The 17,223-nt window shown below is 50.2% G+C and overlaps 1 protein-coding gene across 6 annotated transcripts in view; it reads right to left on the reverse strand.

Annotated features, from left to right (window-relative positions):
* Positions 1 to 17,223, reverse strand: part of RIOX2 (ribosomal oxygenase 2) — a 40,675-nt gene that overhangs the window by 867 nt on the left and 22,585 nt on the right. For 5 of the 6 annotated variants that reach the window (XM_066347707.1, XM_066347705.1, XM_066347702.1 and 2 more), the window contains 5 exons: positions 11,885 to 11,988; positions 6,129 to 6,231; positions 4,490 to 4,661; positions 1,881 to 1,969; positions 79 to 165 (listed from right to left, as the gene is read on the reverse strand). In XM_066347707.1, the coding sequence (XP_066203804.1) occupies positions 79 to 165; positions 1,881 to 1,969; positions 4,490 to 4,661; positions 6,129 to 6,231; positions 11,885 to 11,988 (555 nt within the window). The remainder of the gene's footprint in view (positions 1 to 78; positions 166 to 1,880; positions 1,970 to 4,489; positions 4,662 to 6,128; positions 6,232 to 11,884; positions 11,989 to 17,223) is intronic. The other variant, XM_066347706.1, reaches the window with a different exon arrangement.

The following is a 17,223-nucleotide window of genomic DNA, read 5'->3' on the forward strand; positions in this document are numbered from 1 at the left end:
ACCCACTAATCTAAGGCAACATTCTTCCCCGCCACCACCAAATCACAGGAGAAACATCTGCTTTAGGCTGGAACAAACCTCCGTTTCCTCATTTCCCATCATGTGGGTCTCTCTCCTATTCTTTAAGGAATGATAGATGTAAACCATCTTTTCTTGAGTTTCATCCTTAAAAAAAAAAAAAAAAAAAGTTAAGTCATCAAGAGAATGTCCAGGGCTTCATTACCAGAAAGGTTTTCACATGTACGTAGTCGGTCAACGCCAAGAAAAACCTAACGCCTCGGTGCTTAAGTGAAATTTACTGACTGCTGTAAAGAATCGTTTTGGCAAAAGTTATGATATACATGTGTGTATATGTTATTTCATTACAGTCCTCAAAGAGTACTATTTGTGTGTAGGAAATAACAGATAAAACAGTACACCTGCTACAGCATCTTCAGAAACCTGATTTAATGAAAAATAACCATTTATATAGCAACTTACCAAAGCACTCAATCTCTTCATTTGGTCACATCTGTACTTATTTGCATCAAAATTTGACATTCCTAGGTATGTATAAATTAAAATTTTATGAACATCAGGGAGTGAATATTACCTCTTGAGAAATACTGGCTATGTGGTTTCTAAAGACTCAGTCTGGCCCTGGCCAGGTGGCTCAGTAGATAGAGCATCATCCCAGCATGCCAAGGTCACAGTTTTGATCCCTGGTCAGGGCACATATGAGAAGCACCCAGTGAGTACGGAACCCAGTGGAACTAAGTGGAACAATGAGCTGATGCTTCTCTCTCTCCCTTCTTCTTTCTCAAATCAATGGAAAAAATTACCAAAAAAAAAAAAAATCCAATCAAAGTAGCCTCCCTCCCAATGGTCTCTACTTCCCTCCCCATCTGGCACAGTGCAAGTCATCGTCTCTTCCAGAGCCACTATATTAGTCCTTCCTGGTCACCTGGGAGATAAGGGTCAGCACTTTGGCCTGATATAGAATGTCCCCAAACTGACTGGTTATCAGAGTAACTAGAATATGTCTGTAATGAAGATATGCACTTTTGAGGTTTCGTATGTGTTAGAAGACAGTCCTCCCCAGGTCTGGCCCTGGTGGCGGGACCAGTCCGATGACGGAGACATCGGGGTGCCCCTCTCACCTCTCCCAGTCATTCATGGGGCGCCCTCCCAAGAAAGCGGGTAGGGGGAGCAGAGTGACGCCGCGGGGCCTGGAGCAGTTCCAAAGGGCCTCATGGTACAGGGAGCATGAACAGTCAATGCAGCGGTTCCGGCTTGGCCCAGATGAAGCCCGGGAACTGAGCATCTCTAAAAGTTTTCCGGCTGATTCTACGATCAGCCAGTTCGGGGAACTATTGGGCCAGGTTATGAAAAGCAGAATATCTTTCTACAGGACAGAGATACTTTAGTAAAAGGCGGAAGATTTATGCGGTCTGAAGAGAAACGAGAGCATATAGAGATACTTTAGAAGAAACAACAAAACCGTACAAATGACAGATCTGCACAGAGCCCAGGACGGGCGGAGGAGGACGGGCGGAGGAGGACGGGCGAAGGAGGACGGGCGGAGGAGGACGGGCGGAGGCGCGTGAGGAGGCGCGGCTGGCTGAGCAGTCTGGCCCCGAGACTCACTGGGAGGCCAAGACCAGACGTCACTACAGGAGCGGAAGGAAACCGATTCTGTGGGAGACGAGGTGAGCCCTCTGCGCACCAGGCAGGAGACTCTGGAACAGGGAGGTGTGGGCTGTCTGCTCTGAAGCGATGGCACTGAGCGGGGAGAACAGATGGATTCCCGAAGAAGGCCAGGGGCCATCTGTCAGTCTAATACCCCAAGACCTGTGGTAGAAACGCCCCGAGGAGAAACCTCTTCCCCGCTGGGTACTCACAGACAGATCCTGATCCGGCTTCACCGTGAGGACAACGTGCTCTTTAAATCTCAGCCTCACTAAGCTGTCCAACCTCGGTAACTGTCCACCTAGAAAATCCAGAGACAGCCCGTTTTCAAAAGTGGAAACCAGCAGGATCCGACTTGTTTGCAGGTGCAACTGTTTAAGGATTACATTTACTAACAGTTTGCAGTGGATGCAAACGAGGGGTGCCCTCTCCAGCTCAGGTATCTGCTTCCCCTGACATTTACAGTGATACTGAAGGACAGTTTACGCCCCTATGGATGGAGCCCGTTCTCAACAGGAGTCAATAGGTACATTAAATGGACAAAAACAATACCGTCGAAGCCTGGTAACTATCACAACAGGGCCAGGCCTCTGCCTTTTTGCTCAGAACAGTCCCACCGCCAGTCTCCAGCCTCTGTCACTCACCCACACGTGGACTCAAAGGACTGAGTTCCAGCCGCACCGTCCCCCCAGTTACTAGCCGAGTGACCACGGCAAATGACTCAGTCTGCATAGGTCAAGCAAGTGTCATATAAAAGCCGCCCAGTACTGTTCACAGGGAAAACAATACCTCTCCAAGCTGAATTTAGCTTAGCAAAAAAGCAGCCACTACAAACAGACTAGCCTCAAAGGACCGTCCGGTTGTGAACCGTCTCGAGGGAAGACAACTTGACTATATATAATAGCTATGACAAGGACAACTGTAGGAAATGTTCTGGCCCTTAACTGATATTCAGAAAATTGTTCTCTTTAAGATGAAAATATGTGCTATAGAGATGCAATGAAAAACAAGTCCTAAACTTCCTCCAAAGGTATAATAAAAATGTAAGTAGAATCAATGTTAGAATGGACCTTACCAAAAAAAAAGAAAAAAAAAAGATAGATTATTGATTAATCTTACAGATAGATTATTGATTCCAGCGGTTCTCAGCTAGTGAGAAATAAGACCTTTATAAAGTTAAAGTTAGTGAAAGTAATGGTCCCACTCAACCCTAGTGAGAAAAGCTGCCAGGCCTGGCCCTCACGGCTGTCCTGGACAGCAATGGTTTTCAGCTGCTGGTCCCCAAAAGAGGTGACCACACCAATGTCGTGTGAAGATTACAGTCTATAACCATTGGGCATCTAATCTTCTTACGACATCAGGGTAGTTAACGCCTCACAAAGCAGCACGGAGTTTCCGGCAGACCGGCGGTTGAAAACCACTGCTCTGAGAACACCGGGCAGTTCCAGAGGGACCGTCAGTCTATAAGGCCACTCTGCCTGAGAGATCAAGGTGACAAGAGCAATCCATCATGTCAGAACTCAGGCAAGAGACCATCATCCAAGCTGCAAAGGGACCCGACAGCGCCCCGCCCTGGCTGCCCTGGCGACCGCTGCTCCTTCACCAGCCTCCTCAGTCCTCCTGCCGCTAAACGTGCGAGACGGAGCCACAGACTCCCTGCTTCTGACAGCATCCGCCCAGGGCTAAGCCCGCCTCAGCCCCTCCTGCCACTAGATGGCGAGACGGAGCCACAGACTCCCTGCTTCTGACAGCATCCACCCAGAGCTAAGCCCGCCTCAGTCCTCCTGCCGCTAGATGGCGAGACGGAGCCACAGACTCCCTGCTTCTGACAGCATCCACCCAGGGCTAAGCCCGCCTCAGCCCCTCCTGCCGCTAGATGGCGAGACGGAGCCACAGACTCCCTGCTTCTGACAGCATCCACCCAGAGCTAAGCCCGCCTCAGCCCCTCCTGCCACTAGATGGCGAGACGGAGCCACAGACTCCCTGCTTCTGACAGCATCCACCCGGAGCTAAGCCCGCCTCAGCCCCTCCTGCCGCTAGATGGCGAGACGGAGCCACAGACTCCCTGCTTCTGACAGCATCCACCCAGAGCTAAGCCCGCCTCAGCCCCTCCTGCCACTAGATGGCGAGACGGAGCCACAGACTCCCTGCTTCTGACAGCATCCACCCAGAGCTAAGCCCGCCTCAGCCCCTCCTGCAACGCACTCCCCTGCCCAGACCTGCCAGTGCTTCCCAGCCCCCTCCTACTGAGACGCCCCAGCTCCCAATGGGACGCGGTTTTCTACGCTGCCACAAGCCAGCCGCCCCACGGCGGCAGAACGGAGGGGCTGCCGCCGCTGGTCTCTGCAGCAGGACGTCAGAAGTCACCGTCCGCCCAGCGGCGTGCTGTGTCATCTGCAGCCTAAGCCGGTCACAAACACGGTGTCACCTGGGGCTTTGGGCAAAGTCGGTGATAACCTTGGGCATTCTCATACTTCACCTGCTGACGCACTTTACCCATCCCTAAACTAATTCCAACGAGATTATCTCAACGTTGAAGATCTTCAAACATCCCCAAGATGATGACTACCAGAATACCTATAAATACAGATATTTCTCACCCAGAAATCAGAGTTCTCCTTCCCCATCATGCAAGGTCTTTGCAAATGACTTGTGAGATGCACGATGTACTGTCCAACCACACCATACCAGAGCCAGATCCAGGTCCGCATTTATCCTAAAATGCTTCAACTTTCCTTCTGCTCGAAGAGGGGGCTCCCCAGGACAGCCTCCAGAGAGCCCACATTAGCCCCCCGCGACCTAGAAGAAAAAGCGAGCCCACCTGGCACTGAGAGCTCCGCCCCGTCTCCCGCGTGGTAAGGTGGGAGTCTGTTCACGATGAAATCCTTCTTCATGTCTGACGAGAGCAGCTGGCTGGAACCCTCCAGACGGTCTGCAAGCGTCCTCAGCAAGCTGCTCAGTCTTCCTCTGGCAGCAGCTGCAGTTTCCACCTGCTAGAGACACGGAGCTGAGCCCTGGCCCAGGTTTCAGCAGAACTCACCACCTAGGTCCAGGGCAGTCCCTGGTGTCCCCGGACCCCTGTCACCCCTGAGAAGGGGTGCTGGCGAGACCGGAGCCCCAAGAACAATATCCCATTATTTCCTGTAACCATTGTTCATCTTAAAGCCTCCCATTGTGAAATAAAAAGATCAATTTTCAGGATTTTGCCTGAAAAGGGATCCCTGGAAATGTACAGTCTCAGCCCTTGCCTTCTGGAAAACAAGTCAGTACATAGATAGGAGTGCAGTGCTTACCAGGGGGAAGGGAAGGGAGGAGAGGGAGGGGGTGGGGGAGGGGAAGGGGGAGAGAGAGGGGTGGGGGAGGGGAAGGGAGGGGAGGGAAGGGGTGGGGGAGGGGAAGGGGGAGAGGGAGGGGGTGGGGAGGGGAAGGGAGGAGAGGGAGGGGGGGAGGGAAAGGGAGGAGAGGGAGGGGGTGGGGAGGGGAAGGGAGGAGAGGGAGGGGTGGGGGAGGGGAAGGGGGAGAGGGAAGGGGGAGGGGAGGGGAAGGGAGGAGAGGGAGGGGGAGGGGAAGGGAGGGGAGAGAGGGGTGGGGGAGGGGAAGGGAGGGGAGGGAGGGGTGGGGGAGGGGAAGGGGAAGGGAGGAGAGGGAGGGGTGGGGGAGGGGAAGGGGGAGAGGGAAGGGGGGAGGGGAAGGGAGGGGAGGGAGGGGGTGGGGGAGGGGAAGGAGGGGTGGGAGAGGGGAAGGGAGGGGAGGGAGGGGTGGGGGAGGGGAACGGAGGGGAGGGAGGGGTGGGGGAGGGGAAGGGAGGAGAGGGAGGAGTGGGGGAAGAACATAAAGAAAACCAAATGAAGGGTGAAGAAGGATGATTTGACTTTGGGTGATGGGTATACAACATAATCGAATGTCAAAATAATCTGGAGATGTTTTCTCTAAATCTATGTGCTCTAGTTGACCGATGTCACCCCGTTGAAATTAACTGTCTAAATAACACTGTAAGAACAGCCTGCCCAGCTCAGCGCTACTTCGCCCATCTTCTCCAGGGCAGCCACGCAGTGCTGCCGTCTCAAACGTAAAACCGAGACGGAAGAGAAAGGCCGGGAAACACCAGGGCCGGGGTCTCCAGCGCCTCTCCTGAGTAGGCATGTCCGGTGAGCCGGAGCCACAGTTCCCCTGGACACGTTAGTTATGCAACCACGTATTCAGCCAACATTCCTACCAGGCCCGTTCCTGCCACCACAGGCAGAGAAAGAGGGCGTGTGCCCCACAGCCTGGGCTCCCGGGTGGCACGGGACACGCTGCACCCGCTCATGCTGCAAGCCAGCCCGCTCTGCGGGGTCAGCACAGAGAAGAAGATGGCTCACGCGAGACGAGACGGACCCTGGGGTCCCTAGGATAAGCCACAGCTTCGGCTGGCCCGGTCCGGGAGTCCCACGCCTTCCCCACCTGCCCTGAGTCCTCACCAGGAGCAGCTGCCGGGGGACGCCAGCCCGGAACGCCATGTCTTCCTTCGCAGCATCAAACACAAGCCCAGAGATGGTGTCCAGAAGGAAATCTCCCCAGGAACTGGAACATACATCACCACCACCAACAATGAGCACACACAATATACAGATACACACTGACTACGACCAGAGCCGGAGTTACAGGCGGAAGCTTCCACTGCATTCCAATTGCCCGCCCAGGCATCCCGAGTTCATTTAGTTTAGCTCTTTTTGTTTTGTTTTGTTTTGTTTTGAGAGAGTGGCAGGGAGAGAGAGAGAGGAACATCGAACTGCTCCTGCACGTGCCCTGACCGGGGAATTGAACTGGCAACCTCCACGCCAGGACGACCCAGCCAGGGTTGAGTTCACCGAGTTTCACATTACTCAGCATAGAACTGAAGTGCTTCACCCATCACACTGCTGCTCTCCCGCCGTCCCCAGCCCTCGTGTGGAGAGTGGGAGGAGGGAAGCGAGGCTCCCCTGATGATTTCTCTTAAAGACCAGAGAACCAAACAGACGCTATCATAAAGTAGACAGTTTAAGGGGCTCATTTTTTTAAATGTTTTTAACTATAACAAGTGTCTATGAGGAAAGCTGTGTGTTGGGCAGATAAAATGTATTATGCTCACTTTGTTAAAGATAACGCGAGGAAGCCGTCGCCCAGGTGATATTAATGTGTGTTGGGGTGGGCTAAAGGCAGGCGGAATCCTTGTAGCCTGGGGCTTGGTTTTGGGATTAAGCCTTTCCTACCCTTTTTGATGTGGGGTGGTGCAATCCAATCATGCCTCAGAAGGTGACTTTGGGTTGGAGACTTCCCTACTTTGTATATTGGATTAAAGGTTGTGAAGCTACACTATAAAATGGGGGCAAAACGGGACTTGGCTTTTGGTTCCTGAGGTTAGCATGAGAGAGCGGAGAGAGTAGAGCCAGCAGCTAAAGGAGGCCACGTGGAGGAGGCCAGGAGAAGCAGCCAAGATGGCGGAGTGCTGAGTGAGATGCCAGTTTGTACAGAGTTTGTATCTGGGATAAGGAAGATGGGGAACTGAGGGAAATAAGGCTGGTGAGCTAGAAACCTTTGATTCTAGGAAACTCGGATAAATCAGTAGCTTTGTGAGCACTGAGTGTGACTGGGTTTTGGAGCCCAGTGTGTATTTTTACTTGCCCGCCGGGTGCAAGGTAGGATTAAAGGCTATGGCCCACCAGTTTTTGGCTCCATGGTTTCTTTACCGACTGTCCGAATCCAATGCGAACCTGCATGGGACTGGCTGCTCTGATGGTGGCCCTGGCCGTGACTCCTGGCTTTACACTGTGTAGGAAATCTTAACACTTAAATCATTATAGGACCAAAAAATAAATTTTATGCACAAAAACTCCAAAAGCTATATAGTTAGGGCGACAGCAAGATCCCGGACGACGCAGTTCTCTGCAGTTACACGGCACGTTTTCCTTTGCCACTAGAAAAGAGCAGCGCTCCTCCTCAGTAAAACATCCATCAACAGCAGTTTCAAAACAACTGATCATGCAACTTGCTGGATGCTAGCAATGGCTTGACTGGGGTAGACGGTAGAAAGAAGTCAGGGGCCAAAAATAACATTGGGGGGCAATTCAGTGTTCAAGTGCTTTGCTCCCTTGGGGGTGTGGAGAGCTGGCTCGCTCCTAAACGTGTGCCAGTGTGGGAAACACACTCTGTGCAGCTGCTCTCCAGACGGCTGTGTAACCAGCGCATTTCGGATGGCTAGCTATGTGCAAAACGGAAATTCACAGTATGGCTTCCGCTTCTCACTCCGTGAGCAGAATCAACATTTACACTTCCCTCCCAGGCCAGTGGCAAAGGAGGACAAAAGCCACAGGAGAGCACTTTCCCCAAGACATCCGCTCCTACGCGGTGGCCTCACCGCTTTGCGACTTCATGTTATTCCCACCTCACATCTTTTATTGAACTTCAGCCTGGAGGACACATGCTGACCGCTCAGCAGCACAAAGGAAGCTCTTTCTTTGCAGGGTCACAGGTGAAGTTATATGGCAATAGCTCCCAGGAGAATTTAATTGCAGTTCTGTTTTTGTTTTTGTTTTAAATGTGAGGAGAGGAAATAGAAAGACTCCCGCATGCACCCCAACCAGGATCCACCCGGCAACCCCCACCTGGGGCCGATGCTAGAATCAACCAACCCATCGTCAGCACTCAAGGCCAACTCTCAAACCGAGCCATCTGTGAGAGAGGGAGAGAGAGAGAAGGGGGAGAGGGAGGGGAAGAGAAGCAGATGGTCACTTTGCTTTGAACCCGGACGTCCACAAGTTGGGCTGACACTCTATCTACTGAACCAACCGGCCAGGGCTACAGTTTTTTAAACAGAACTCTATTTAAAAAAGACAGAGTCAAAATGGATCTCGGGTTGTTCCAAAATTTGAGAATAAGATCTCTTAGGTGTTCACTTTGGTAAAACAGCCAAATCATCTGCTGCTGTCCCACACAGCAGGGCCCAAATGTTCCGACACGCCGCCCTAAAGAGGTGATAGGGAGAGGCCCCCAAACTCTCGCTCTGCCTTCAGGAGCACCGGGACCAAAGCACAGGGACACCTCCAGGGGGCGGTGGTCCTCGAGTTTCACGTTTCCCATTCGAGCGCCAGCAGCACAGACACAGATCACAGTCCAGCCCAGCAACTCCACAACTGAGCCCTCCCCAGCCCCGGCTGACCACAGAAAGGGTGGCTGGGACCCAGGGGCAGGCGACCAGATCTCCAGTATTGGGACTGGAAAACAGCACGCCAGGCAATGGGCAGAAGCAAACGCCAGGGGGTTCAGTGAGACGGAGGGTGGTGATGAGGAGATGGTGGTCTATGATGAGCTACCGTGGGGAGTGAGCCCAAGCTGCGGAAGGAAGACAAGGGAGAGAAAACCGACCACTAGAAAAGCAGTTGGGGGCAGTAAGAAAAATGAAAACAACGAGCCAGAAGCCAGGAAAGGGGAAGCAGCTGATAACACTACTGGCAGGACACCAGAAGATGCACGATGTTCACGGGCCACATGACGGGGCTGCCCGGCCTGGAGTCCTCCGGTTCAGAATGAACTGGCGCCAGCCCCCCTGTGGCCTGCCCCCTCTACTGTCCCCGCTCCCGTCCCTGTGGCCTGCCCCGCTCTCGTTCCTGTGACCTGCTCCCTCCACGGTCCCTGCTCTTCTTGAGGTGGCCTGCACTCAAGATGGTGAGTCTGAAGTGAGGAGTGACTTCCACTCCTCACTATGCAAGGAAACTAAACACAAGGACAAGAGCATGTTTCAAAAATGAAGTTGAGGCCCTGGCCGGTTGGCTCAGTGGTAGAGCGTCGGCCCAGCGTGTGGATGTCCCAAGTTCAATTCCCAGCCAGGGCACACAGGAGAAGCGCCCATCTGCTTCTCCACCCCTCCCCCTCTCCTTCCTCTCTGTCTCTCTCTTCCCCTCCCGCAGCCAAGGCTCCATTGGAGCAAGTTAGCCCGGGCGTTGAGGACAACTCCATGGCCTCCACCTCAGGCGCTAGAATGGCTCCGACTGCAGCGAAGCAACACCCCAGATGGGCAGAGCGTCGCCCCCTGGTGCATGCAGGGTGGATCCGGTTGGGCGCTTGCAGGAGTCTGTCTGACTGCCTCCCCACTTCTAACTTCAGAAAAATACAAAAATAAAAATGAGGTCAAATACAAGCTTTGGCCTCCACTTGTGTTGGGCAAAGCCAGCCCCAACCTCAGGCCAGCTCCAGCTAGTTCCTCCGGTCTCTTAGACACCAGGGTTCATTTCACCCGGAAAAGCCAGAAGAGGAAGCAGAGGTATGCTTGCAAACTTGTTTTGCAAGTTACAGGTTTGAAGGTAGGAGACTTGCTGTCCCTAGGTCCTGACCTTCTGACCCACCCTCTGATTCATTCTTTGAGTCTCACTCAGCTTAGGTGTCGAGTCATTTCTGAAGCCTTCCCGACCCCGCCCCGCCCAGCTTTGCTTAGTGCATTCCTCTGTGTTCCGGGAGTCTCCTCTGCAAAGCTCCGATGGGGTTTATCACAGCTGGGTGATTACCTACATGCCTGCCCCCCCACCACCACTTCCAGGCTGTGAGTTCTCTCAAAGCCCCTTCAGTGCGAGGCCTGCCCTCCCAGCAACCAGCAGAAGCCTGGTGCCCGCATCTGAATAAATGAACGCCTGGTGTTCTACTGGGACTTGAACCAGCAAGGTGGCTGCTGTTAGGAAATCATTCACAAGGTGCTCCCACCCAGGTCTTGCCATGTGACAAGGCACTTGCCAAAACGGAGCATGGTTTTACCTGGAACCGTTTTTCATGTACTTTTAGGTCTGACTGTTCCAGGCTACCTTTCCTGCTTTAATTTCTTGAACTATAAAAGTGGACACCTTAGCAGAGACCCAGAGGTTTCACTGGTTACAGAGTTTCTGTTTGGAGTGATGAAAACGTTCTGCACCCAGATAGTGGCGATGGTTAGAAAACAGTGAGAGTGTAATTAATGTCACTGAACTGCACACTTTAAAAGGGTTAAACGGTGCCTGACTGGCGGTGGTGCAGTGGGTAGAGCATGAACCCGGAAGGCTGAGCTCGCCGGTTCGAAACCCCAAGGTCACCTGGCTCTGAGCACCGCTCGGCAGCGCGCGGTCGCTGGCCTTGGCGGGGTAATCGCCCACAGGATCCTGAAGCTCGCCGGCCTGAGCCCTAGGGTCACTGGCATGAGAAGGCCAAGACCACTGGCTTGAGCAAGGGGACACTAGCTCGGCCCCAGTCAAGGCACGTACAGAAAGCAATCCACATACAACTGAAATGAAAGCAACTACGATTTGATGCTTTAACCCTCTCTCTCCCTTCCTGTCTCTCTCACAAAAAAAAAGTTAAAATGGCATATTCTACAGCAGTGGTAGTCAACCCGGTCCCTACTGCCCACTAGTGGGCATTCCAGCTTTCATGGTGGGCGGTAGCGGAGCAACCAAAGTATAAATAAAAAGATAGATTTAACTATAGTAAGTTGGTTTTTAAAGATTTATTTTGTCAAACTTAGCGAAAATCTGACATAAAGTGCTTGGTAAGTAATTATTATTACATGCTTTAACTTGCTGTAACTCTGCTTTATAAATTTTATAAAGTAAAGTTACTTCCCTACTTTATAAATCACCATTAGTGTGGAACCGGTGGGCGGTTAGAAAATTTTACTACCAACAGAATACTAAAGTGGGCGGTAGGTATAAAAAGGTTGACGACCCCTATTCTCCACTATACAGGGGTGAGCAAAAGTAGGTTTACAGTTGTTCATATGGAAAAAGGCATGCAGGTTATGATTTTATAGACTAGCTTTATTATTATCACAATAGCGTACTCACAATTGTAAACCTATTTTTGCCCACCCCTGTGTGTATTTTATCACAATAGAAATATTTTAAAAAGAGACAGACGAACACTAAACCCAGCCTGACATCGCTGACACACAGCCATGCCTGCAGCTCTGGTTCCGTCTTCCCATGCTACGGGGGTCTTAACTCAAGAAATGGCCAGTGTCGTACAGAGTCAGGGTCACTCCATTCCCGGGAGGAAGCCCAGGCAGGCCAACAGCACAGACAGGACACCACAGGAACATGAAGCCACCAAAGGCGCCTGCAACCCCCCCCCACCAGCTTGGATAAGTGGAAAGGCAGCGGCCGACCCCCCGCATCCCTCCTGAACGGTGAGCCACACTCGGAGCTGTCCCAGGGTGCCCGGCTGGGAGCAGGGCGCTTACCTGTTCTGGTAGGTGCTGATGGTCACGTGAGTGGAGTGGGCCAGCCCTGGAGGGGTGTCTGCTTGATGAATGGTTCCCCTGGGAAAGTACAACAAATCCCCAGGCTAAAGGGAGGAAAAAGCAAAGGGGAAAGAGTCAACAAGGATATCTTCTCAGTCCTCTGTTTTATGGAGACAAATACAGACTTTGAGTTTCAGTTCTCCATCCTAGAAACCTCTACTTAGTGACTGAAGGGGCAGTCTGGCCTGACCAGGCGGTGGCACAGTGGATAGAGTGTTGGCCTGGGATGCAGAGGACCCAGGTTCAAAACCTCAAGGTTGCCGGCTTGAGCCCAGAGGTCTCTGTCTTGAAGCACAAGGTCGCTGGCTTGAGCAAGTGATCACTGGCTCAGCTATAGCCCACGGTCAAGGCACATAGGAGAAAGCAATCTATGAATAACAAAGGAGGCACAAGGAAGAATTGATGTTTCTCTTCTTTCTCCCTTCCTGTCTGTCCCTCTCTCTGTCTGTCTCTCTCTCTTGCATGCAGAGCTCCTGTAGGGTCCTTCCAGCTCAGCTGCACTCTGAGAGATGGTCACTGGGAACCCCATCCAGGAGAGGCTGTCAGTGCCTGAAGGCCCTTTCATTATTTACAGAGTAGGACCAGATACACCTGCCACTACTCCCCTCAGACCCAGGGACCAGGGAGGTGACACTCGGGGCCTGGGAGCCTGCTCCCTCTCTCTCCGCCCTTCAGTGGCACAGTGAAGAGCAGAGCTTTAGAGTCATACAGACTCGGCCACTTACTGGTGGCCCCAGCAAGTTACTTAGCCTCCCAAAGCCTCAGTTTCTTTACCCATATCATGGAGGCAATGGCCCCAAATCTCACAGGATCACCTTGAGAATGAAAGGAAATGTCATATCCTACGCTCCTAAGCATTTAGGGCAATGATGGGAGTGAGGTTGGATTATAATTATTATTGACCCACCAGTCCCTGACAGTTTGGGAGCTCTTCCAGGCAGAGTCTATATCCATCTTATATTCCAAAAACCTAAACCAGCACACGTGACAAAGACTAAAGAACTGGTAGGATGAAAGGATGAAAAACCACCTAAACCTAATAACTATATGCAACTAAAGACCGGGCACTTTCTTGGGCAGGTGCGCCTCCTCCTGAACCATTCTCTCTCCCAAGCCAGCGGACAGAAATCTGCTCCTCACATCACCCCTGCCCTGAGCTACCGGCTCCCGCGCAGACGAGGCAGCCTCTGTAGCAGCTGGAGGGAGGAGAGGCTCTAGCCCAGGGTTCTCCAACTCAACTCAGCATGTGGGCCGCAGAGCAAGATCACAGCCGTTTGGCAGGCCACACTAGGTCTACAAAAGGCAACTGTTACGCAACACTTTTCTCACTGCAGTTGAAAACAAAAAACAATCAGTACAACAAGCACAATCGTACATGCAGTTTACTCAGTGTCACAAAACGACCAGAAACTGTAGTTCGCATCACAACTGCTGTTAACTAAGCTAATATCTAGCTAGGATGCTAGAGAAATGAAAAATACAAGTAGGCCCCTAGGCTTACTTAATTTTATCCAAAATATTTTGAACTTCGTGGATTAGTCTGCGGGCCGCGAGTTTGAGACCCCTGCTCTAGAGAGTGCTCAGCTCCCCTGTTACCGCTGGTTAAGAACACGGATGCTGTAGGGACAGCGCAAGAGACAGCAGATTAAAAAAACTTTTTTTTTTAATGTTAAGATTTGCCTTAAAGCAAGAAACAATATACAATTATTTCTACTCAAAGAGCTATCCTGGCGGCTTACCTGCCGTGGACCATACTGCCAGGACAATGAGTCCTTCAAATACACGAATGCCTTCTTCATAGTCACAGCGATTGTCACTGAGCGTTTCAGTGCCAGGCCTCTGAATGAGGCCCTCACCCATGTACTTCATGAATTCATTTATTTACGCATCCACAAACCCCAATGAACACTTCCCCTTTGCCCCCCATGGCCGGCCCTGTGTTAGGCACTGAACAGAACAAAGCCCTTACAGAGTACATTCCAGAAAAGAAGACAAGCATTTGAGAAGGGAGAAGAGATAGCAAACACAAATGAATCAACAAGAGAAATTCCCAGAAAAAGAATGAAATGAAATGGAAGCAACCAAACTACCAGATGCAGAGTTTAAAATAATTGTTATAAAGATGCTCAAGGATCTTAGAGTAAGAATGATCTCACTGAGAACTTAAAGAGATAGTAAGCATTAAAAAGGACACTGAAACTATATAAAAGAACCAGTCAGAAAAGACACAGTATCTGAAATGAAGCCTGCACTAGAAGGAATCAACAGCAGGCTGGATGAAGTGGAAGACTGAATAAGTGATTTAAGAGGACAAGATAAATGTAAGCACAGAAGCAGAGCAACAAAAAGAAAAAAGGCTCAAGAAGACTAAGGAAACTCTAAGAGACCTCTGAAACAACATCAAGCAAAACAATATCCACATCAGATAGGCAGAGGATCGGTCCCACATGGGGACTGCCAGGTGGATCCCAGTTGGAGCGCATGTGGGAATCTGTCTGTCTCCCCTGCTCTCATTTATAAATAAATAAACAAAATAAAATATCCACTTTGTCACACACACAAAAAAGAAAAGGTAAACAAGACTGATGAACCATTAACCAGACTCAACAACAAAAAAGAAGACCCATATAAATAAAATTAGAAATGAAAGATGCCATCAGAGTAATGGCAGCATGAAAGCTACCCCTGATCTTCCCCCTTGAAATTTTAACAAACTGAAACAGCTATAATGCAGTGAAAGAACCCCAGTTGGGCTTGCAGGCTTGCCTGAAAAGATCCACACACTAAATAAGGGTAGGAAGGGTTGAGAAGGAGGGACGAAAAATAAGACGCACCAGTCATGCTTCAGATTGTCTGGATTTTGTCTGCAGGGGCTCCAAAGAGGAGACTGGAAGTGACTGGGTCTTCTTCTGTGGGGAGGAGCAGAGACTGAGGGGCAATGGGGGAAATACTAAACCAAAGTCGCATCAGAACAAGGGGTCATAGCCTGTGTTTTCAGGGTCTGCTCACAGCCTGCACTCAGCACAGAGACAGAAGAATCAAAGTGCCTGACCTCCCCCCCACCGAGCCTCCCAGAGCCCGCCTCCATCCCCTGGCAGGCTACAGGGTGGCAGAAAAACACCCCACAGCTGGTTCTACAGGACCACTCCTATCCATGAAGAATAGAGGGGCTCTCCTCCCTGGAGAAGTGCCCGGCAGGGTTCCTTTCTTCCTTTCAATAAAGCCTGTTACTCTGGTCTTTCGGACTCCCATGGATTCCAACATTTGGTGCCAAAACCCGGGACAGGGTCGATTGGCCGGCAGTCTAACCCTGTCCTGAACCCCTGCTGGACCAAAAAGGTTTTCAGAGACATCACCTGGTTCAGACCTTACAGCATGGAAATGGACAACCTCCTTAACTGGATGAGGAACTTGGCTTGGCAAGAGTTGAGAAATGATAGATACGTGAATTCCAAACTGCCCTTTTGCTGTTCGCTTGGCTGCCTGACCCTACCCTTAATTACCGGACAATCGTCCATGGGACAAAGGAATTCCAGGAAGCTGGTCAATCACCCCAATGAAGAGTATTCCAGAAAGCTGAACATACCAGCACACCCTTGCTCAAGGCTATCCCCAACCCTATAAACTTTTACCTCAGTCTGTTTTCGGTGCTCTCCTCCCCGGGAGAAGCGCCCGGCAGGGTTCCTTTCTTCCTTTCAATAAAGCCTGTTACTCTGGTAAAAAAAAAAAAAAAAAAAAAAAAGAATAGAGGTGCTCTGGCCCTGATAGGATTGCTCAACAGTAAAGCATCAGCCTGACGTGTGGAAGTCCCAGGTTCAATTCCCGGTGAGGGCACATAGGAGAAGCAGCCATCTGCTCTCCACCCCTCCCCCCTCTATCTCTCTCTCTTCCCATCCCACAGCCATGGCTTGAATAGTTTGAGCAAAGTTGGTCGTAGGCACTAAGGATGGCTACATGGCCTCGGGCACTAAAATATCTCAATTGCCGAGCAAAGAAGCAGTACCCCAAACCCACAGAGCATCACCTGGCAGGGGGCATACCGGTGGATCCCAGTAAAGGTACATGCAGGAGTCAGTCTCTGCCTCCCTGCCCGTAACTTGAAAAAAAGAAAAAGAAGAGAGGTGTTCTGTGTTTGCTCCCCTTGTCTGTTGAGGCATGGGGAGGGGTGCCCAAAGTCCTGAGATCACCATTACCAAAGCCATAAAGCCCTCACAGCACACCCACCCATCATCACAACTGTGGCTCTGCCTCCATCATCACTACAGCCACATCTCATAGAGGTTAGCCCAGGAATTTCAGGGCTGAAACTTGTCATCCAGCACCACCTACTGGAAACAAAACAGAAAAACCTTCTCAAACTAGTATTTTTCCTTTTTTTAAATTCTATTTTCCTTTCATCTCCATTCTTTTATTTTTATCTTTGTGGGTGTTTTGTTTCCAAGTACAGCTTTTTCATTTTTCTTCTTTGTTTTTGTGGGTTTTCTCCTTTACTTTTTATTATTCTTAAATTTTTATATTTTTATTTTTATTGTATTTTGAATTTTTTACCTTTTTGTAATAATTTTCTGTTTGATTTCTTAACAATACCACTCTCAAAGCCATCAAGGAAGAAGATAATATCATGGCTACACAAGAAAGAGAGGTAGTTAAGAAAGAAAATGAAAAATCTCCAGAAAACAATCTCAATCACATGGAAAACTTTGAATTCTCTTCGATAGAGAATTCAAATTGAAGTTCAGAAAATACTCAATAACATGAGAGAAAACACTGATAGGCAATTTAATAAGCTCAACAAACAAATTAAGTAACAAAATGAATACTTCACCGAGGAGACTGAAACTTTAAAAACAGAGATAAAAAACTCAATGCATAAACTGAACAATGAGCTAGCATGTTTAGCAAACAGAACAGGCCAGATAGAGAAGAGAATCGGTGACATTGAAAATAGGCAATTAAAGAGTTGCTACAGAAAGAAGAAAAGAGAGACTCGCAAGTTTTGTAAAAAATGAGAGAGCTCTGTGAGCACTGTCTGAGTCCATCAGAAAGGACAATAAAAGTGTAACGGGTATATCAGAAAAATAAAAGAGGGAGAAGGGAATAGAGGCTTAGTCAAACAAATAATTGATGAGACTTTCCCAAGGCTATGCATGAATGAGTTAGATCCCTCAATCCAAGAAGCAAACAGAATGCCAAGTGACCTCAACCCAAACAGACCTTCTTCCAAGGCACATTATAATAAAACTGTCCAAAAATCAAGGACAAAGAAAGAATCCTCAAGG

Source organism: Saccopteryx leptura, chromosome 8 (assembly GCF_036850995.1).
Source record: "Saccopteryx leptura isolate mSacLep1 chromosome 8, mSacLep1_pri_phased_curated, whole genome shotgun sequence".
Lineage (NCBI taxonomy): Eukaryota > Metazoa > Chordata > Mammalia > Chiroptera > Emballonuridae > Saccopteryx > Saccopteryx leptura.